Raw genomic sequence first — 24,034 nt, forward strand, 5'->3', positions numbered from 1 at the left:
TATGGTCCAATCGCAAGCAACCCACCTCTCCTACGTACTTCAAAGATCCCTCCCACTGCATGACATACATAGAGAAAATAAAGCTACTATTACTACTACCAGGGCTGTCTGTAATAAAACTTTACTATTGGAATAAGCCTGAAAAGTGAAAACTCACTGTCACATTTTTCTCCGTGTCTTCCCTCCTCCTCCAGCCAGGCTGCGGACACTAGGCTCCATGCTTTCTCCCTGCCTGGCACTGAGCAGCAGCTGCAGGGGCTTCCCTCTAGCTTGCAGCAGGGAGCAGGGAGACTGGCTGAGGGAGGGAGAAGCTTGCCTCCTGCATAAGAACAGTTTAAACTCAGCTGTTCCCTGCATGGTTCAGTAACATTTCAAAGAGGATCTGCAAGCAGTTTGGACATCACAACCATGATCCTCTGCTGGGGAGGGAATGGGATAGATTTGAACTTGGAAATGGTTCCTGATTTTGATTGTGTTTTTTGTGTATAGGAGATCCCCTCATCCCAGGGGCAGAAAAGAACTGCCCCTGCCATGGTCACACACACCTTCCTGCCCCCAACAACAACAACTGAGAGTGAAATGAAAAAGGATGCCAGAAACGGCTTGTAACCCTGGGGGCTGAACTGCGCAGGGAACAGCTGAGTTTAAACTGTTCTTATGCAGGCAGCAGAAGCAGCAGCAGCAGCAGACATCTCAGCCAGTGTCCCTCCTGCAAGCTAGAGCCTAGAGGAGAATCCCTGCGGGGCAGGCGGGAGGGAGGAATGCAGAACCTTGTCTGCAGCCTGGCTGGAGGAGGGGGAGGGAGGAGACGAGAAACCAATGTGACAGTGAGTTTTCCCCTTCCACCTGCTTTTATTAGCTCCAGATTTAAGTTGTGCAGCCAAATGCTTGTATTTGTTGTGTATATTAGTATTGGAGACAAGATCCCGTCATCCCAGGGGCAGACAAGGACTGCCCCTGCCATGGTCAAACACACCCTCCCTGTGACCCCTTCTCCCCAGCTACTGTGAGTGAAATTAACAAGGATGCCAGAAATATAGCCCTGGGGGCTGAACCACTCAGGGAACAGCTGAGTTTAAACTATTCTTCTGCAGGGAGCAGGCTTTTCCCTCCCTCAGCCAGTCTCCTTTTCTTACCGGTCCTCCGTACCAGCCCGTACCCGCTTACTTTCACCTCTGTTGGTATGGCAGTTGTGATGAGAGCAATGTGTTGCATAGTCACATTTCCCTTCTTCAGTTAGCAGCATTGTGTTCCTCTCCATCTAGCAGTGAGGAGCACAGGGACCTATCTTATCCTGACAATACCACTCTGAGAGAAATAGACATTATTAGCCTCATTTTGCAGCTGGTCAAACAAAGTAAGAGACGATTGATGCCTTGTCCTTGGCCATAGAGGAGAAAGTCAATACCGGGACCAGGATTAGAATTGAGTTTTCTGGTTTCCAGCTCAGTGCTCAGGCTGTAGGACTCCATTGGCTGAAGTGGCTTTGTTGTATCTTCCACTAGTAAGGAACGTATCCTATTACCTGTTCTGGAGGGCTGAGTGTACCTTTATTGTAATGCTTTAGCTTTTCACCTCAGGAGGTCTAGGTTTCCATTTGTCATACACAGTGTAGATTTTCATCTGCAACACAAAACCATGACATAATCTGGTCAGGAAAGGTACAGCAGGTGCTTTGAAAGTCATGACTGAGGTGTCATGAATGTCAAACAATGCCCTGTCCTGTTAAAATCAATATCAAAGTTCTCATTGAGCAGGATCAGGTCTTATGTGGGGAAATCTGCAAAGTACAGTACCTGCTCACGCTGTGCTTTTTTCTAAGTAGTTCCCCCCACAGTGAAAGTTTAAACATTCATTTAACAAAGTTAATTGCCAAAATAATAATAAAGTCCCTGAAGTAATTATTCCCTGCCTTGCTTGAAGATAGTCAGGCAACCAATGCCATGGCTATGTTCATGTGACTTTTCTCTTGCAACACAATAGGAAACATAGGCAAAGAAGGCTGTACATGCTCCTGTGTAGTCCCATTTACCTTGTTTAATCCCCCTCTCTTGTCTGTCAAATTTGCTGACATAGCATTAATTACAGGGAGAAAGGGCAATGCTTTGCAGAACACCTCTGCAAAGTGAAATTTACAAAAACAGAGCAAATATGGACTTTGAAATCTGTCATGAGAACTGTCAACAGTAGAAGCCAATCCAGAGTCACTTGACTTTAAGAAAATAATTTTATTTTTATGCTGTATTCTGCTTCCCCTTTTTGTGAACTTTGTACTGTATTGCCATATCATTTCCTCAACATTACTTAGATCCTGTGGACTACAAATACAAGAAGAGATATGAAATGCATCTGGATATAAGGCAATCTAGGAAGACAAACATGTACAAAATATATATGGATATTAGGCAATCCAGAAAGACATGTATAGTTTAAGTTTTTGCAAACAGATCACTTTATATCATCTGGGTTTTGTGCTCAAGGCAAGATTCTGCAAGCACTTTTGCATGTGAGTAAACTCAACATGCAAATACTACCTTTGAAGACAATGAGAATAGTTAAAATTACTTACATACTCATGTCTTTACAGGATTAGGACCATACTCATGTTTAATTGCAGCATAAGTAACAACAAGCCAGTGACAAAGCTATATTCTCAGTTTAAAATGTCAGGGTCATAAAGGATTTTAGTATTGTTTATATTTAGGTTTTTTTCCCCATTCTAGGAAGTAAATCTTCCCTATTTTTCCTCTAAACTTCCAGGGTTTATCAAGAACTCCTCCACTTAGTTTACATATTTACCAAGGCCACGTGAACACTTCCCAACTCATAAAGCAAGAGTCCTTATTTATCTCATTTAATTGTATTGTCTCCCACTGAACCTTGGCCCCATCAGTTTTGCATCTTCACAAACAGCTTTCAAATCTGTTTGGTAAATCAGCCAGCAGGTGGTGCTCTAGGTGAGGGACAGCACATATCTATACCCCTACCACCCCCTGCTGCCCCCACCACAATACAAAGAGTGGGCAACCTCAGAAATGCGCCTGGTCATCACTGGAGCATGAACTCCAATGTTAGTCATTTAAAGCAAGATATTCAGGTGCACAAAGGATAGTGAGAGAGATCTGAAAACCAAAGCTTCTTTATACATGGGTAATGCTGAAAGTATTTTTTACAATGCATAACAACTGAAAGACTATGTTTATGGTTTCCAGAGATCCCACTGGTCTTGTATCTGTTTGCCCTGATTTCCATTACATGGCTTTGGGGAGGACTGCACATGGCTTACAGGCACCTCTGGATGTTAGTCTTCTTTGTTATCTTCAACAGCCTGCAGGTAAGAGCTTTTCCTTGCTGTCCAATTGCGGAGAATGGGAAAGCCTCGATTGTGCATGACATCTGACATTTCAAGTTGTAAAAGTTGTGTAGAAACCAGAAGCAAATAGAAGGTTCAGTAGGTTACCACTATGCAATGGTCACTAGAAATGTGGTTATTTTTAGAATTAATATATTGGATGCATATTCAAGTAATAGGTATGTTATTCCAAAACAACAGCAACAATAATAATTACACAGAAATTCATCTCATCATCAATACACTGGTGAGAAAACAGCACCTGTTCTGTACACAATAAAATCCTGTGGCAATAAGTCTAACAAAAAGTAATGCAGGCAATTCCAAAAATAAAATGGGAAGAATTTTATTTAAAACTAGGGTAAGTATCAAATAGAAAAGGTTTAAAATGATATGCAACAAAACACTAATATTTAAATTGAGACCAGTCCCATGCTTTGTATACACAGATAAAATAAGATCTTTTCAGCGGAAAGATCAATATAGACTAGAAGTTGTGTTTGAATAACAAAAACCACAAAAAAAAAGAGATATACTAGTACTCTCATCTTGATATATAGTGCTACATGTAACTTCTGCTAATGCTACCAGTGGTCCTGATCCTACAAACACTTATGCCCACGTGTACTTTCTCACCTATCAGTAGTTCCATTGAACTCAGTGTTACTCATCTGAGTAAGTGTTACAGAATTGAGACTACTCAAGAGTGAGAAAATGCCTGTAATTCTTAAAAACAGCAAATGAGAAATAAAGAAGAATTCTATTCTATTCTGTATAGGTTGTTACAGTATTCTCATCACTGTAGTGTCTGAGAGCCTTCTAGTAGTGTGCTAAGCAATATGATAAACATCTGCTATGAATATAGATTCAAAATCTTTGAACTTCATAGTATGTGGATTCATGAAAATAGTCTGATTTCACAAACTGATTTTTTTGAGAATTTTCCCCCAAAATACCACATTTTTCTCAAAAATGGACCTTTCCTTCAGCAAGACACTAAACCTTTCCAAAATTTAAATTTTATTCAGCTATAGATATTTTTCAAAACAGAAACAGAAAAGTTCATTTTTTCATGTGTTGATATGAAACCGTGCACTTTATGAAAAATTAACTAGAAGTGAAATTTTTAGATGGGAAATCACTTAGCCTGGAGCTATTTTTTCTGTAAAGTTTTGTGCACAGCTTTTCATAACTTTTGTACCCTATTAGTTTCAAGGGCCATGCCTACAGTATAAAAAATTCCCACTGGCGCTCCTTGATGAGCAAATGTAATTGACTTATTGGTCAGAACACTGGAAGGGGCTAGAACCTGTCTATAGTAGGGATCCCATTAGTGCAGTTAAACTGAGAGGAGCACCAGTGGGATTATTTTTTCTAAAACTTCATAATATAGACGAGGCCAAAAAGTCTCATTTAAAGTCTGAAAGTTCATGACATCCAAATTGTTCCTTTAACTCCATCACTCAAAGATTCAGGTATTCACTGTTCAGATAAGTTTGCTTAGATAACCTACCCACAGAATTTCAGTGCTACACTCATAACTTCAGTATAGCTTTTGAATGAAGTGCATCACTGATGTAAGTAATAGATATGCAATGGTTTATTTGTATTCTTGGTTTATTATCTTCATATATTGAATTATTAATAGAGTCCAATATAGGCTTGTGTTACCTAGATGTATTATGGATACCAATAGTTGGAAAAGGCAACTCATTATAATAGAGATCCCAAAGAATGATGTCATGCCAGTAGGTTTCACTTGCATCAGCATAGTGGTGTCCATGTATGGCTGGTGAAACACACTCACTTCACATCACTACATGTGGATATTTCGCAAAGGTGGACATGATTACTCTGTAACCATCTTTGAGAAAAGGTCATTCATGTCCAAAACGTTGACTCTTCTCTATGACTGCCAAAAAATACTTTAAATTAATCTGCTTTACATAACCTAAAATGTGTTATTGAAGAGTTTTTGTAACTTTTTAAAGGAGGGCAAATATATTTTTGTCATTAATTTTTCAAGGATCAAGACACTCATTCATAGAAAAGCTACAATACTTGACATAAAATATTGAAAAGCATACAAGCAATACCAGAAATCTACCCACATGAAGCCTACAAGATTTTTACTGGACTTGTTACATTGTAGCAGCAATAAGACCTTGAAACCATGTGGAAAAGGTGGATACAAAAGCATGACTAAGCCATTAAAGACTCAAGAATTGTTTAAATAGTAAACAATACTACAGAAGCACCTACTAGTGACTCCATAGTTAGGATTGTGTTTGAAAAATACCTTAAAATTGGGTGTAAATCACTGTGTTTTCTCATAGTAGATGGTCAAACAATGTGAAATTTCAGAAAATGTAGTTTTTATTCCCTTTGAATTTTCTTGGTCTTTTCTGTTTACTTTCTGTTCATAAATGCTAAAATCTTTGAATTTTGGCTGTGGCTGAGATTTTTAACTTGGCAGTCCTATTGTTGTTGCTACACATACACATACCGTACTTCATGCAAACCCACAAAAACAAGAAGTGAAGTTAAGCTACCTAATAGTATATACTCTCTATTCCTTCACTCATAGGCACATGCCTTGCCATTACAATTCCCATACACTACCGATCATATACTGCAACTTTAGATCTGACCCCTAGAGATGGCAAACTTCCCTCACCCCTCCTAAATGCTGATCTGCACAAAACAGTTGACTAAACTACCCTCTCCCAGCACAACCAATTACTACACCAAACATCCAGAGATACTAATGTGGAGAGGGAACTTTCACTCCCTGACATGGTGCTTAACCATACCAACTATGCATTCACCAACATTTGGATGTTAAAACAACAGAGCAACACATGCCAAGAAGGTAACAGTCAGATAAACCTTTCCCCTGAATCTCCCAATTCCCTGTTTTTCTAAATTCCTCCTCTAAATGTTACTGTCTCCTATAAAACACAGAGTACAATCAAAGAACTCTCACTCCCGCAACTGGATTCTTACCAAAACATCCCCCATATCTACCATCTAAGCTGGGATGCTCTGGGAGGAACAAAAGTAAAGAAACCAGGAGAAAAACAAAAACTCCACATGAAAGTGTCCCTGCTATTAGCCAAGAGACTTCTGGTCCGACAACTTTCCCCTTGTTTGCTGCAGAACTGTGGTAATTATATCTCATGCACTAATGGAGGGGATTCACATTTGGTCCTAAAGCTTGAAGGGCTGGTACAGAAGAACCACTGTGGGCTGCTTGTAGCCTGCAGACCGCAGTACAATAGCTGGACGGTAGATCCGTGCTCCACCACATTTCTGTTTAAAGTATAGAATATCAACTTCCTATAACACACGAAAAGCCGTGCAGGAAAGATAGTGCTCTACAAATTATTATTTTTGTTTTTTCCTTGATTCTAGACCTGGAGGAGCTCTCTAATTCAAGTGTAAAATCCATTTTTTTCTCTAGATTGAAAGTAACACTAAATTTTCAAATGTAAATAATGTTTTTCTGGCTTGATAAAATAAATAAAAATGTATAGCCCTGGAGGAACTGCACAGTAAATAAAAATTTTCCTTTGATCCTCTTGAAGAGCTTAATAATTTCATAGGTCATGTTTTTAAAAACATGTTGTATGCTTTAATGGAGATTTTAAATATAAAATATAATAAAACAAAATCTGACACTTTTTGTTATTAGTCTTTAGACAGGGTTTTTAAAATAAAGCTATCAAATATTAAAAGCAAAACCAGAAAAAATATTTTCTAATGCTGGCCACATTGGTGGAGGAGTTAGAACTATAAAAGCTCTTCTTCCCCGTTAATAGGTTTATTATTTTTATTTAATGGAGGTTTGTTTTAAATGTTTTTGATTTGTAATCACGACACATTATTTTCTATTTTATGTTCCTATTTATTCTCCTAGTCTCCTGTTTAAAAAGTTTCAGTGATCTATTCAGGAAGGAGAATGTCATGTGACTTAGGTGACCAGTCACTGAGCATAAGTAATGAACAGTGAATGGCCAAAAAGAACAGTTTGTAAACAACCCATAGGCTGAAACTGGTGTGTGTATGCTGTTATCAAATAATTGTGAACGATGAACAGGGTTAATAAAAGAGAGTCTATTCACAAACTATTTGTGAATAAGAAAAAAAAACTAAATTCATAACAAATATTATTCACAATAATTCAAGCCTTTCTTGTAAACAGCTACCGTTTTATAAAACATTGACCCAGCTCACTAATTATGAACTGGGAGGCCTAGCCTCCAGATGGATGCGTTCAGAAAGTTCCCTGTGGCCTGCAGATTCCACAACATGGAGCTTATGCATGATATGAACAGTCATGGGTGGTGGGTATTAAAGGCCAGGGGAGTCTAAGCCTCCCCAAACAGCCCTGTGTGGCTCTGCCCATGCTCTGCCTCCAGACCCCTCCTGCTTTCTGCCAGTGCAGACTGCAGCTCATCCCCCATGGCCAAGGCTCTGGGCTGGGGCTGGGGCTAGGGATATTGTGGGCAGGTCTGCAGCCAGGGACTCTGGGTGGCTGGAGCCAGTGTTCATGCTGCCCAGTGCTCCGGGGCTGGAGAAGTGGGCTGTGCTACCCTCCTGGCATTCCAGGGCTGGGGGGGTGGGGCATGCTGCCTACCCGGTACTCCGGGACATGGGAGGTGGGGTTGCGCAGTCTGGCCAGCCAGTCAGCACTCCAGAACTCGGTGGGGAGGGGTAGAGGGGTAGTGGGAGCCTGGAGGTTGGGGAGTGGCCTTTGGGGCGGGGTGGGTGCTAGCTTCCCTGAGCCCACAGTTCACGCGCATCTTTTGAAATTTTTTTCTCAGCCCCACTATTTCAGAGCAGGGAGTCAGAAAAATGAAATGGCACTTAGTGGACCACATTATTTCAGAACAAATCCAAGAGGAAATTGCTACCTTCCATTTTTTGCCATTTCAAGTCACTCTCATAAATTCTTTGTCTTCAACTGCTCTGTGAATTGACCAACTAAAACTTAGGTTAGGCATTTCTAAAATAAAAAGCTGCTTTATCATTTATTTGTGCCACATCGTTGTTACACATTATACCTAATTTCAGCTTACAAACAGAAACTCACTGTTCTTTTCGAGCCTTTTCCCAACAGGAAAAAAAACATGCAAAGGCTCCCAAGAAACAGAGCCTTCTTCCGTGTTGTTGAAGAGATACAGAATGCATAACAAACCAGTGTTAAAAAATCAGAACATAACAGCGAATTTAAAAACACTCATACAAATAAGCTATTCTGTAAAATACTTCATGTTTAGCTTCCAAAAAGGACTCAGTGTAGGTGTTTGGTAAAGTATTGTATATTATCCAACTTGGCTGATTTATTCTGATGATAAACAGCTCTTGTGAAATACGCTTGGTACAAATAACCAGCTATACAGGACAAATTGTTTCCATGCACGTCCTTTGCTCTCCCTTTGCAGCAACTGACAGTAATATGAAGTGTCACGTTTCCATTGGAGAGGAGTATACAGTATGAACTATTCATGTACAGTGGAAAGGAAGGCTACTCCTTTCCCTGTAATGGCTTGAATAAACATGCAAAGTCTTGTCTGTGGGAACAATCGCTGATTTACATGGTCAGTGAATAAACAACAACCACACAGAAAGTTAATATAGCTAAATTAGTTCTGTGCATGAAGGCCAGAATAAAATTGTAAAAGGTTTATTTAATCTTTTTACTCATCCTGCATGCCTATGTAATGGGGGGAAAAATGAAAAGCTAAAGAGAAATGGATAAGAGCATATTTACAATATCTGATGTTTTGAGTTCCTTGGCTGTATGTTCTTGATTGTTACTCGAGCGGCATCTGTGACACAGAAACATCCCTGTGTTCTCGTGTGAAAGGCCTTGGCTGCTTGTTCTCTTTAGTTGCAAAACACAGCAATGAACACTTGCCTCTTCTTTATGCATTTGATTGGCTAAGAAGAATTATTCACAATACGCTCATCAGGGTCAGGAAGGGGAAATTAAGCTGGTATTTAAATTGTTTGTCACTGAATGAAAGAGTTGGGATCTCACAAGCTGTCTTGCACAGTTACAGTAATATAAATGATTCTTGTATTTTTCAAATGATTAATGGGGTTGTTTGAATAAATGGTTAGTTGCTTTTAATGTTTATATGTGCTGTTATAGGGTCTGACCCAAAGCTCAGTGAAGTCAGTGGAAATCTTTTTATTGATTACAATGGGCTTTGGATCAGGTCCTTAATGTATTTAGAGGCTAACTCCTCATGTCTTCCCAGTAGGTGCATTGTTTTATCTGTGCAACTTCTCAGACCCTAACTTCCTCCTTTCTCCATGAATTTGCCATTGGCACCTTCCTTCCAGCTAGTCTTTGAAAACTCTTTGTCACCCATGTCACATTTAAGATCTGCTAGGGGCTCTGGTGGACTCCAGGGGTATGTCTACACTGCAGTTAAAAAACCCAAGGCTGGCCCATGCCTGCTGACTTGGGCTTGGGCTAAAGAGCTGTTTAACTGCAGTGTAGACATTTGGGCTCTAGGACCTTGCAAGCCAGAGCCACAACATCTACACTGCAATTAAACAGCCTCTTAGCCCGAGTCAGCTCATAGGCCAGCCACAGGTTTTTAATTGCAGTGTAGACATACCACATGAGCTCAGGTATATTCTGGCCTTGGTATGCCCAGAGTGCTTTGTGTGAGTCATGAGAGTGAGTTTCACAGAGGTAGGACCTAGCAGGCAGGCTGCATCCTGCAACTGATCTTAAAAGATGGGGCTCAATTAAGGTTGCTACCTGGCTAATATTTCTGGTACAGCTGGTTAATCCTAGTTTAGGATGGATATAAACATTCTCTCCAGTGCCAGTAAATTTTAGCTTCCTCAGAGTGACAGATCTCACTGTAACAAACAAAATAAACAAAATGTTGCTTCTTGCTCACCCCATGTGCTTGTAAGGTTCTTGGTAGTCCATCGATCCGATGATGACAAATCTGAGCAAATCATCTATTGTTGATCTCATGGTGTGCCCTCTGATGGCTATACAAGCCAATTCTAGAGGTGCACATTTTGCTGCAGATGGTGCATGGGAAGTTCATGGTCAGTGGGTTGTGCGCTGCTGGTGCTCTGTGACGTTGTTCGCGTGCCTCTTGTAGACGCCAGCAGTGGTCTTCCTCAAAGGCAATGCAGGTATTTCTAACTGTTCCATGCCACTGTGTTCTGTCACTGGTGGCGTACTCAAGGTCCCTGGGTTTGATACTACTATACTGCAGATTGGCTTTGATGGTGTCCTTGTAACATTTTCGTGGACGACCTATATGCTGGATGCCCTGAGAGAGCTCACCATATAGAAGCTGGCGGGGGATTTTGTTGGCATCCATGCGGCTGACGTGACCGGTCCAACGTACCTGTGACTTCATGATCATAATTTCAATGCTTGTCGTCTGGGATCTCTCGAGGACCTCAAGATTGGGCACTTTGTCTTGCCAGCGGATCTTCATGATGTTGCAGAGGCAAATGCATGTGGAATGCTTCGAGCTGCTTGATGTGACACCTATATAGTGTCATGTTTCACATCCGTACAAAAGAGATGAAAGAACAGCAGCTCTGTACACAGACAGTTTTATTGACATCCGGATGTTGTGGTGGTTTAAAACTTTGACATGCAGATAACCAAGTGCCTGGCTTGCTTTGGATATTCGTGCGTTGATCTCATTATCCAGTGATCCATCACTGGATATGACACTACCCAGGTATTTAAAGTTCTCCACTACTTTAAGCTGAGTGCCATCAATGGAGATACTCAGGACAGAAGCATTTGATCCAGGTACAGGTTGATGGAGAACTTCTGTCTTTCCGAGGCTGATAGTTAGTCTGAAGAGTTGCGAGGCCTTGGCAAACTTGTTGACAATGTACTGAAGATCATTTTCAGTGTGAGCCATGAGAGCACAGTCGTCAGCAAAGAATGCCTCAAGAAGGAGTTTCTGCACTGTCTTAGTCTTTGCATTCAAGTGACGGAGGTCAAAAAGTGAACCATCGTGCCGGTATTTCAAATATATACCTCGATCCAGATCTTTCATTGCATGGTTAAGGACGCATGCAAAGAACAGGTTAAATAAGAAAGGAGCGAGAACACATCCTTGTTTCACACCGTTGGTGATGTTGAAGGGGGCAGATGTCTTTGCCTGTCATGCTGTCATGAAAAAGGCGTATAATCTGGACAAATTTTCTTGGGCAGCCAAGTCATGTTAGAATAGTCCAAAGGGCTTCCCTGTTGACGGTATCAAACGCCTTTGACAGATCTATGAAGACAGCATACAGGTGCATGTTCTGTTCAATGCACTTCTCTTGTATTTGTCTGACAGCAAACACCATGTTGACCGTGCTCCGGCCAAGTCGAAAACCACATTGACTTTCAGGTAGATTTGCCTCTGAAATGCTGGCTATTAGGCGGTTCAAGATGATGCGGGCGATGATTTTCCCTCCAACGGAGAGGAGGGATATACCTCTATAATTTCCACATTCTGCTTTGCTGCCTTTGTTCTTGAAAAGAGAGACAATAGTAGCGTCGCGGAGGTCCTGTGGTATGTTTTCATCCTCCCAGATGCTGATGATCACGCTGTGGAACGCTGCTAGTGCTGCTCGACCTGCTGCTTTGTATATCTCTGCTGCTATCCCATCTTTTCCAGGAGCTTTTCCTGAACTCATATGGTTAACAGCTTTCTTAATCTCATCATCAGGGCAAGAAAGAAGCAGGACTATTTATAAAGGGTCTCCTTAAATGAAACTATCCTTAAGCTTAAAAAATATTTATTGTAGCTGGTTTTTATTTTTCCTGTTACCTTTTCATTAATTAGGTTTTTGTTACCAACATGAATCAGTAGTGTGAGTTGGATTTGTCAAAACTAACCCTTTCCTGCAAACAGTTTAGGTTTCAGTGAAAATACATTTCATCAGAAAATTCCAGACCAGTCTACCTGTAACATTTTGGACGCAGTACCATTCCTACTATAGTCAATGGATTGGGTCTCTCTATGGTAAATCAAGTCAAGTTTGGGGAACTATCCCATTGTTTTTGTGAGCATTGTAGCTAATGTCGTGTGGCAATTTGAACATATTAAGCCATGATGGGTGTTTTCTCTGAAGACAGACTGCAGATTAAGTGGCTCTGCCAGTTCAGTGTTCAGACTTTCCACCCAGAAAAAATGTCATATGCAAAAGATGTCGTTTCAACAAGTGTAGTGAAAAACATGGAGATATCAATTTACTGCCAAATTGTGCAAAATGGCTGAATCATGTGATTATCAAATAATAAAAGATGAAGTAATTCATGTTAGATTAGTAATAGGAACAAAGATGCAAGAATTCAAATGAGAATGCTCAGAGCACCCACTCCTAGCTCTACCAAGAGCTAAACACATGTGCAAAGCCAGTGAACAAGCTCATGTCCAAATGCAGAGCATAAGTGGAGCATACACAAAAATAATTCACTAAGCAGCACAGGGAAATCATGAAAATATAAGAAAAAAATATACCAAAATTTTGCAAAGGCAAATGCATGAAGTGGAAGAGAAAATAAAACACAAAGGAAGACCTGTGAATACTGTGGAGAAAAACATGATAATGGAAAATGCCCTGTGTATGCAGTCATATGCATAATTGTACCAAGATAAATCATTATTCCAAAGCTTGCAGACAAGAAAAGCAAAGTAGGGGGAGGAAGCACCATATTGAGGAAGCAAGCAATGATTAGAAGATGAGACTCTTCAATATGTGACTTAATGCCTCTCCTAACCCCAAAAATAAATGTTTTTTTAAAGCTCAGACTAGTCTAGCACCAGATGCAAAGACAAGGCAGCAGCACACAAGCAAACAGGAAGTCAAATGCCAAATAGGAGGGCATAAGTGACTGCTAGGCTATAAATATTTCCTCAGCATTATGCAAGAGAAGTAAGTGAAGTTCCAACCAAGCAGAGCCAAACTAAAATTATACAGGTTTCAGACTGGTAGCCGTGTTAGTCTGTATCAGCAAAAAGAACAAGAGTACTTGTGGCACCTTAGAGACTAACACATTTATTTGAGCATAAGCTTTCCTGGACTAAAACCCACTTCAGTTATACAATGTCACTGGGTTCATGTATTCACCTGAAATTTACCTAAAAACAGAGGTCATTGTACCACTAAGACAATGTAAGTTACAAGCAGAATACCAAGGAAAAGCATACAGGCTAAAACTTCATGTAGTGCTATCAGAAAAATGCCACCTGCCTGCATTAACAAGTGGGAGAACTTGATAAGGCCCATGGTGAAAGGGCAACAGTCCTAGCAGCACGGGAGGAGACACTCATCAAAGGGCAATAGCTAGCTCCTGCCCCTGGGAGTCTGGGATAGAGATGCTGACTGGCCAGCATTCTCCAGTTCCCAGGATTTAACCTGGTGTGGGGGCCATGTAGAGCTCTTTCGGCTCTGTTCCCCTCACCACCTGAACTAGGATTGGGAACCCAGCCTGACATGCTGTGGGTCTAGCCAATTGCCCATTTAGTGGGTCAGTCAGGATTTTTTTCTCTCAGGGGATCAGGGAGTTTTTTTGCCTTTCTTGCAGCACCTTCAAGCCATGGTGGGTTAAGTGGGAATGCCCTTATGTCATAACATTTTTCCCAGATCTGGACCTTAGCGTCCAAAATATGGGTTTTAGCATGAAAACCTCCAAGCTTAGTTACCAGCTTGGACCTGGTAAAGCTGCCACCAGCCAGGAATCTATACAGCGCCTGGCGCACTGTGGTCTCCCCAAAACCTTCCCTGGGGGACCCCCAGACTCAGATTCCTTGAGTCTCACAACAAAGGGGAATAAACCATTTCCCCTCCCTGTCCTCCCCTCCAGGTGTTCCCTCCCTGGGTTCCTGGAGAGATATACAGAAGCAAGCTCCGTGAATCTAAACAGAGGGACTCCACCCTCCCTATTTCCAGTCCTGGAAAACAGAAGTACCGAGAGCTAATCTCTCTTTCCCCCTCACCCAGAGGGTATCCAAAGTCAGGCTTAGTAAATCTAACACAAAGAGATTTTCCCCCTGACTTCTTCCTCCCACCAATTCCCTGGTGAGCTGCAGACTCAATTCCCTGGAGTCCCCACTAAAGAAAAACTCCAAAATGTCTTAAAAAGAAAGCTTTATATAAAAAGAAAGAAAAAATACATAAAAATGGTCTCTCTGTATTAAGGTGACAAATACAGGGTCAATTGCTTAAAAGAAAAATGAATAAACAGCCTCATTCAAAAAGAATACAATTCAAAACATTCCAGCAACTACACACATGTAAATACAAAAAAAAACAATATAAACCTTATTGTCTTACTATCTTGTACTTACAACTTGGAAATAGAAGATTAGAAAACCAGGAGATAGAAAAATCACTCTCATAGCCGAGAGGGTCAGACACAAGACAAAGAACAAAGAACTCACACCCAAAACTTCCCTCCACCCAGATTTGAAAAAGTCTTGTTTCCTGATTGGTCCTCTGGTCAGGTGTTTCTGGTTACTCCTTTCCAAGTGAAAGAGACATTAACACTTAGCTATCTGTTTATGACACCTTAGTATCTAACTGAGGTCCTGGGGTAGAATTGTTTATTCACCACAACTTGTGGGCAGTTTCCAGTGTGGCTAAGAGAATAAAACAAACAGTTCCCAGAGGTAAAAGATCTGGGATTTTGCTGATGGGCCTTGAGATCATGGGATGGGGTGAGACCTTCTGGCCTTTGCGGGCTGAGATCAGATCTTGAGACCTTAACAGGAAAAGTCCCCTCCAAGCTGGACCCTCAGTCCCCTTCACAGGGGGATCGTGTTACCCCTAAGAGAGAGCTGAGTCCTAGTGAGTAGGCTGAGGAGAACCTGCTCCACATTATGGGTTATGTGGTAAGGAGCCCTGTAACCCTTGTGCTAGTTATGGGTTATATGGTAAGGAGCTCTGAAACTCCAGCACTGGAACCAATTAAATTACTGGTGTAGGAGAGTGTGGCTGATGGGCAGGTAATGCCTCTTCCCTGTGTTAAAGTTTAATATAAGTTGTGACCTGCTGCTTAATTCCATGTGTGTGTCTGTCCTCATTTGCCACTGTGTCCACATCAAAAGCCAACTGCTCTCAGGTAAAACAAGTGAATACAGGAACCCAGTGACATTAAACCCAGCACAGATGTTGTACACAATAGGCATACAAGCAAAACAGTAAATATATCCAGAGCAGATAACTCACTGTGGCATTCCGGCAGCAAAGCTGCTAAAAATTACCAGGATGTTTTTGAAGGACTAGGGTATCTTCCAGAACACTTTACCAAAAAATAGATAAAATAATTTAGCCACTGGGCTTTGCACAGTGCCCATTATACTAAAGGAAAAAAAGTAATGGAAGCAATAAAGCAAATGGAGAAAGAAGGTATCTTTGCAAAAGTGACAGAGCCCACAAGTTGGGTAGCCATTGAGAAGCTAGGCAAGTTATTCATTTACATAGACCAACGCAGTTTAAACAAAGCTCTAGAAAATGCTCACACCCAAATTCCTGCAACTGGAGAAATATTACCTGACATGGCAAAAGCAAAAATATACTCAGCACTTAATTGCAAAGGCAGATAGTGGCAAGTGTTACTGATAAGCAGCTGCCACATTACATTCTGGAAACCATCAGGTAGATACAGATAGTTGGGACTGCCATTTGGAGTCAAACATGCAGTGGAAGAATGTCAATGCCACCAGCAAGAGGTACTGACAGGAGTCATAGGGATTAGCATAATCGCTGATGACATTGTAATGTATGCATGTATGACAGAAGCTGGGACAGATCATGACCACAACCTTATCCATCTGCTCAAAAGAGCCAGATAAGTAATTCTAAAATTGAATTAAAACAAAATGAAATTGTGTTTTACTGCAGTAGAGACAGTCTTTTTGTTCTGTTTGTACAGTGGCTATCACAATGAGATTCTGGTCTATGTCCCTAGGCACTGTGGTAATACAAATAATAATAATGGGATACTTGCTGACCTCCTAAGGGCTGTGGTCTGATACCAGAAAGTTAAAAGCAGTGCAGAAAGTATTCACATCTAAAGATATTAAATCAATTCATAGACTAATAGGATTTGTAAGCTATCTGACAAAATTACTTCCAAGCCTCTCAGATGTGCATGAACCCCTTATGTAACTATTGAACAAGGATGCAGAATGGACATATTTATCTCACCATGGTACAGCCATCAGATATATCAAAGAGCTTCTGACCAACTATCCGATCCTGAAATACTACTATGTGGACAAAGAAAGGTGCTAATGAGACAGGGCATGGGTCCTCACTTCTGTCAAGGGGACAGCTATGCTTTTTCATTATGGTCACAAGCGCCACTTGAACAAAGATGCATCCAAATTGAAAAGAAATGTCTTTCAATAGTGTGTGTATGTGAAAAGTTTAACCAATATGTTCAAGGACAGGAAACCATTTGAGTAGAAAGTGACCAACTGTCCCACTATTAACACCATGTTCAGTGTTGACGCATGAAAAGGTAGTTTGGTGAAACATTCAGGTTTTATTCCTTCCATCACATATGCTATCTTCTCCTATCAAGTGCTTCCTGAAAGGAGAGTTCTCCACTTTCTTAGACATTACCCTGTACATAAACGTACTATCATACTATAACATCCCCTTCTGAAAACTAATAAATAGTTACCCAAGAGTTCTGAAGGAACTCATATATGAAATTGCAGAATTACTAACTATAGTTTGTAATGTATGGATAAACGAGCTTCTGCACCTGATGATTGGAGAGTAGCTAATGTAACATCGATTTTTAAAAAGGACTCTAGAGGTGATCCTGGCAATTACAGGCTGGTGAGCCTAACTTCAGTACTGGGCAAATTGATAGAAACTATTATAAAGAACAGATTTATCAGACACATAGATAAATATGATTTGTTGGGGAAGAGTCAGCATGGCTTTTGTAAAGGGAAGTTATGCCTCACCAATCTATTAGAATTATTTGAGGCTTGTCAACAGCCATGTGGATAAGGGTGATCCAGTTGACATAGTGTACTTGGATTTTCAGAAGGGCTTTGACAAGGTCCCTGACCAAAGGTTTTTAAGCAAACTAAGTTGTCATGCGATAAGAGGGGAGGTCCTCACATGGATTAGTAACTGGTTAAAAGGAAACAAAAGGTGGAAATAAATGGGCAGCTTTCACAATGGAGAAAGGTAAACAGTGGGATTCCCCAAGGATTTGTTCTGAGACCTGTGCTGTTCAACATATTCATTAATGACCTGGAAAGGGGAGTGAACAGTGAAGTGGCAAAGTTTGCAGATGATACAAGATTGTTCAAGATAGTTAAGACCAAAGCTGACTGCAAAGAGTCACAAAACTGAGTGACTGGGCAACAAAATGCTAGATGAAATTCAGTGTTGATAAGTGCAAAGTAAAGCATCATGTAAAAAATAATCTCTAGGCATATACAATGGTGGATTCTAAATTAGCTGTTACCACTCAAGAAAAATATCTTGTCAATGTGGATAGTTCTCTGAAAACTTCAGTTCAATGTGCAACGGCAGTCAAAAAGGATAACAGAATGTTATAAACTATTAGGAAAGGCATAGAAAATAAGAGAAATAACATAATGCCTCTATATTAATCCATGGTGTGCCCACACTTTGAATACTGCATCCAGTTCTGGTCACCCCATCTCAGAAAGGTTAAGGTATGTAGTATTCAGAGAAGGGCATCAAATATGATCAAGGGTGGCTTCCATATGAGAAGACACTAAAAAGATAAGGGCTGTCCATCTTAGAAAAGAGATGACTAGGAGAGGATATGATAGAAGTCTATACAATCATGAATGATGTGGAAAAAGTGAATAGAAAGTATTATATACTCTTCTACACAGTACATAAACCAGAGACATCCAATGAATTAATAGGCGGCAGTTTTAATACAAATATGAGGAAGTACTTTTTCACACAGTGAACAATTACCTGTGGAACTCGGGTTGTTGTGATGACCAAACGTATAACTGGGTTTTAAAAAAAAAAAACTAGATAAGTTTATGGAGGATATGTGCATGAGTGGCTATTAGCCAAGATGGTCAGGGATGCAATCTCATGCTTGGAGCAATCCACAGCTCTTCCTCAGCTAGTCTTCTCAGATCTGCACAGTGCTTTTCCTCAGAAGCTGGGAGGAGAGGATCGGTGGATCACTCCAACTGCCCTATTCTGTACACTCCCATGAAGCTCCGTTACCGGCCACTGTCGGAAGACAGGATACTGGGCTAGATGGACCATTGGTCTGACCCAGTATGGCAGTTCTTACGTTCTTTAACACTTATCTAGTGTGAAGCAAAGAAAGTATGGCAATACCAAGTAAACAGAAGGGGAATTGTTAAGGTATCTGATTATACCTTTTTCTATAGTAGTCTTGTTGTTTTAGAAATTTGATATTAGAGCCTTAGTCAGAAGGAAATGGCTTGTATTTATGAGCTAAACCATTGAGGCTGATTGTAAGATAAACAAAATACTTAAAATAATACATACTGTAGTTCTGAACACTTGGGATGGGGGAAGAGATACTAAAATGCTCGGTTTTTTTTTTTTTTAAGACAAAATGTCTGGTTAAGAACTAAGTTTTACCCAGTCAAAAGTTTCTATTGGCTTGCTTATGTCCATTATGCACTTATGGAGAGGGAAAAATAAAGTAGTAAGACAGACTCAGTCTGTCAGTCAGTCTCACAACTTCTTAAATTGAAAATGTGACATGATATCAGGCAAGTATATTTGTCTTTGACAAAGATATGAGCCCTCTAAGCTATAACTGAGTAGTTAGAGGATTCATTTATTTAACTATTGCCATTTAATAGACTGTTGCATTCAATAAAATGCACGTGTTTATCTTCAGAAAGGTTTTGTTCTATTTTCTTGAGAATCACTGCAATATCTTGTTCATTCACAGGAACAGGCCCTTTATAAACAGTAAACTTGCAGCTCATTCCATTACCCATTTATTTTTTTCTCGAAGATGAGGAGAGGAGTGTTGAGCATATTAACTTTTTAAATATGTTGTACATGCAAAGCTTCCATTGTGGGTTACACTGGCTTGCTCTTTCCTGCTCCAGTGCATCATTATTTTGGAAGTAGAAGTAGTAGCAATAATAAGTATTGTACAGTATGTTAACAACAAAAATAGTGTGTTTCATTACATTGGAAGGGAACATTTGCACTTCAGATGACTTGGGATCATGTGTTCAATTTTTTCTCCCAGCTGTGTTACTGACTTGCTGTGTGAACGTAATCAATTGACTGCTCTGTGCCTCAGTTTCTCACCTGTAGAACATACATAATACATATTTCACCAGGATGTTGAGAGGATCTAAGACGTAAATTATGCCAGGATGTGTATGGGTGCATTAGAGGGGAATGGCTATAAAGAGACCGTTCTCTAACCTAGGGATCAAACCATAATTTGGTTGAAGAACAGGTGTGTACAGGATGATAAAGTGACAAGCTCTATCACTGAGCACTGTACAGTAAGCTCCATAGGACTGTGGAGGCATTATGACTTTCACAAACACTAACAGCCCAGGTGATCAGATAACTACCCTAAGTCATCCTGACTGAAATAATTCAGTAAAAGTGTACTTCATAGAACATACTGTGGCTTGTCCTAAAATTCCAATTTAAAAATTCCTATGTAAATTTTATAAAGCCACTGTCTTAGGAGATAAATATTGTCGAGTATTCAAAAACTCATGAATCAGAAATAACAAAGCTGGCTTAAAAATCATGAGATTTAAAAAAAGGGGGAGGGAGGTTGGAGCCTTTAGAATTTATATTTTCAGGCTTTTTGCAACCATTAGGACTAGAAACTTATTTACTGAAAAAAAAAACAAAAGCAGATTATCATGTAATCAAAATCTAGGAAATGAAGCTTTAAGAAAAACACCAAATATTGCAAGACTTAGGATAAAATCATGAATTAGAATCAATACAGGCACAAAAGAATTGGAAGCAACAGTATCAATATCAGGCACTAAACTGGGGAAATAGTTGATAAATTTTATTTTTAATTTAAATTATCAAAGACTTGACAGTGAGGGCCTCACTTGTATAACAAAAGACAAATAGGACATGTAGGCCTTGCACACACTGGGAAAATTTGCTGTTCTACGAACTAGTTTAACAGGTTAAACTCTTGTAAAACATTTCGCAAGTACACAGGAAAGAGCTTCAAATGGTTTACAAATGCTCTAAGAACCATTTGGAATAGGCTATATATTCAGCAGGGTTAAGAACCAGTCAAAGCTGATTCAATTTGAACTGATTTAGTGACAGCATGAATACTGGTCTTCCCGCTACCGTCCCACAATGCACTGGGGGTCTTTCAAAATATTCCTGAATATACTGTTCCTGAAAGATGTGCTGAGAACTATGGGATATGTACCCACAGAGGTTGCAAATGAAGCCGTTCAGAATAGTGATAGTGTGGTTGTGGGCAAATTTGCAAGAATCGTTTTCCACTTTAGCATGATTAGTGAGGATGTGCTGAATAGCTATATCTTAAACTAATTCAATACAACCTGTTCAGTTACAAAGAGTTTAGTTTTCTAGTGCAAACAGATACGATATAGAGTGAGGAAGGAGGAGAGATTAGGGCCTGATTTTCAAAGTTAGGTGCACAATTAATGCTTTACCAAAATGGCACTCTCAGATTCAATATTTACATGCACAAATGAATAGATAGCTCTGTAGCCTAAATTTTCACGTGCAGAAATGCTAACTTAGACTCTATTCTTGCATCATTAAAGTAATTGGGAACATTGCTATTGCCCTCAGTGACCCTAGGATTGAGCCCTTAGTGGGCACCAATTTTAGACATAGCATTGTGCGTGCATTTTGGTACATAACATACATAGTAGCTCTTTTGTTTGAAAATCAGTTCTTTAATGTCTAATGCCGCTAATGTTGTCTATTCATGTTGACATTTTTAAGGGATATTTTTCCCCCAAAGAAGAAAATGTCAGCAGTTAAACTTGAGATCTGAATAGAACCACTTAATAAAAAGTCTGTCAGGAAACTGTCTTTCCAACACATGCGAGGGCTGGAAATCATTTGTGTCTGGAAAGAGCTGAGCAATTGTGAAGCTGGAGCTAACCACACTGGATGAAAATTGCTAAATTATGTTTTCTTTATTTTGAGAAAAATGTCAAGTATTGCTCTTTTGCCTTGACAAAGGTCAATTGGGTTTAAAAAAGCACGAAATCAGCGTGTACCATTGGCTTATTATTGATTTAAATCTTCAGAAGTGCTTTGCTGTTACAACAGAGTCATGGAAAGTTTTAGTGACAGAGACATATTAGATCATAAATTGTTAGCACGGTAACCACTTTGACATTTTTTTCTTTGTTCTTTATATGTCTTCAGGAAGGAGGATGAGGAAAAAGACTTAGTTTCGTCTGGGGTATCCTCTTTGTTGCATGTGTACATGTATGCATGCATGTATGAATAAATAAGATATGCAATGTATTTTAGTGCATGTTGTTGAAGGAGAGACTTCCTAATATTGTAATTGTGTTTAAAAAAAAATCAGGAAGGCAAGCTGGAAATGATGAGACTGATCCTGCAAGTTGCTGAGCCACCCTCAATTTCTGTTAGACAGTATAGTTGTTCCCAAGAGGCCCTCAACACCCTACAGGATTGAGGTCTTAGAGTTTCAGCAGGGAACAGAAAGTTAGGCATTTTAGTAAGATGGAACTTCTAGTGAATGATGTGGAGCCAGAAGCTGTTACAGGACCTTTTTTCCATTCCTAGCCGACTTGAAAAGATGGGAGAAAAGTAAAGGTTCTTTCTTTGGATCCTACTGATTTCCAGTACTACTTTAATATTTTCATTATAACTTATTTAACTATCCAAATCCTGTTAGACAATAACACTTAACAAAATAAACTATACACTACAGCTCCATCTCTGATCCTGCTCCATGATCGATGGCAGTGACCACTTAAGCCTGTAAAAAGTTCCAGTTGAAGTCAATAAGGAGGGTACAGGGACTCATTTTCATGGATCAGGTGGCAGGATAAAGGGCCTGTGTCATTAACAATATCAATGTTATGTAACTGCTCATAATTGTGTGACTTTTCAGAATCCCTCACCGAGACTTTAGAATAGATCTTGAGGACATTTTTTTTTCTTTTTGGCAAATTCCAATCAAATGATTTGCAAATAGTTTTGACTGAATAACAATGGAGAAAAACAAAGTATAAAAACAAAGCATTTTGTTTTGACAGTTAGCTATTAAACATTTTGTTTGAATCATTTTTTGTTTGTATCACATAGAGTAATGAAAACTGAATAATTGTAGTTTCCCATCAACCCAAAATGATTTTTTTCTGAATTTTTTGGTTTGGCAACTGAAACAAAGATCAGTTATTTGTCCAGCTCTAGTAAGAGGCCAGCCCATGGCTTCATGCATGCTGGTACCTATATCTGTACATTCTTAGTGACTTAATAATTTTTCATTTTGTGGAAACTAGGAAAAAGTGAGTACATTGATCTTCATGGAAAGTGAACAAGTGAATATAATTTATGCATTAAATGTGACACTGAGAGAGAGGCAAAGCAATCCTGGGACATTAATGTACATGACATTAATTTATAAGAACTATCATACTTTTGGTAATTGAAACTATATCATGACCCGCAAAAATATTAATACCCTTTTTTAATTTGTAAATTATATTAACAATGAGTGTAGTGCAAGGCATTTTTGGAGGATTAATGAATAGCTGTGTTCAATAGCCTAACGCTGTTCATAAAATCATCAGCTCTTCCTTAGTCATGTTACTAATTAAACAATGAATTTCTAGTTTTCTTATCATCATTTATGCTGTTTGTTTATGTTTACATTTCACTCAGTTTGGAAAATGGCAGGGTTGGACTAAATTGACCAGTGGAATATTTGTTTATACTAATTTTAAATAGCTGTCAGTTTCACTTTTGGATTCTCATGTATTAACATAATATTGCAATGTTTAAGTCCATCGTATTGCAGCGTAATGTTAAAAATAGTGGGTTTTTTATTTGAAATTAATAATGAAGGTATTAGTGTTGGTATTAGGTGTTGAACCATTTCATACACCCCCGTAATAATGGGAAATACTTCATGTTTGGTTAACAGAGGGTCCAATCCAGTTATTCTTGCACAGGAACATCACCCACTGAAGTCTATAAGAAATGTTCTTGCACTGGTACTGATCACACCACATCACTGCAAGGTCTGAGCATTTTGCAATCTTTAATGTAATTTATCTTCACAACTATCCCTGGAGGTAGAGAATTATTTATTCTTCTTCGAGTGATTGCTCACATCCATTCCAGGTAGGTGTGCGCGCCGTGCGTGCACGTTCGTCGGAAACTTTTTACCCTAGCAACTCCAGTGGGCCGGCAGGTCGCCCCCTAGAGTGGCGCCGCCATGGCGCTCGATATATACCCCTGCCGGCCCACCCGCTCCTCAGTTCCTTCTTACCGCCGTGTCGGTCGTTGGAACTGTGGAGCGCGGCATAGCTGTCCTCCACGTCCCTAGCTCTCCTTGTTAACTACCGTTATTGTTACAGTTGTTAGTTAGATCGTTAAGTGTAGTTAGTTAAGTAATTAGGTGTAAATAGTATTGTAGATAGTTGTTCGCCG

General features: G+C 39.8%; 1 protein-coding gene across 3 annotated transcripts in view; it reads left to right on the forward strand.

Annotated features, from left to right (window-relative positions):
- ADGRV1 (adhesion G protein-coupled receptor V1) overlaps positions 1 to 24,034 on the forward strand; it is a 447,886-nt gene that overhangs the window by 381,923 nt on the left and 41,929 nt on the right. For all 3 annotated transcript variants that reach the window (XM_050943853.1, XM_050943852.1, XM_050943851.1), the window contains one exon: positions 3,213 to 3,334. In XM_050943853.1, the coding sequence (XP_050799810.1) occupies positions 3,213 to 3,334 (122 nt within the window). The remainder of the gene's footprint in view (positions 1 to 3,212; positions 3,335 to 24,034) is intronic.

This window comes from Gopherus flavomarginatus, chromosome 3 (genome assembly GCF_025201925.1).
Source record: "Gopherus flavomarginatus isolate rGopFla2 chromosome 3, rGopFla2.mat.asm, whole genome shotgun sequence".
Taxonomy (NCBI): Eukaryota; Metazoa; Chordata; order Testudines; family Testudinidae; genus Gopherus; species Gopherus flavomarginatus.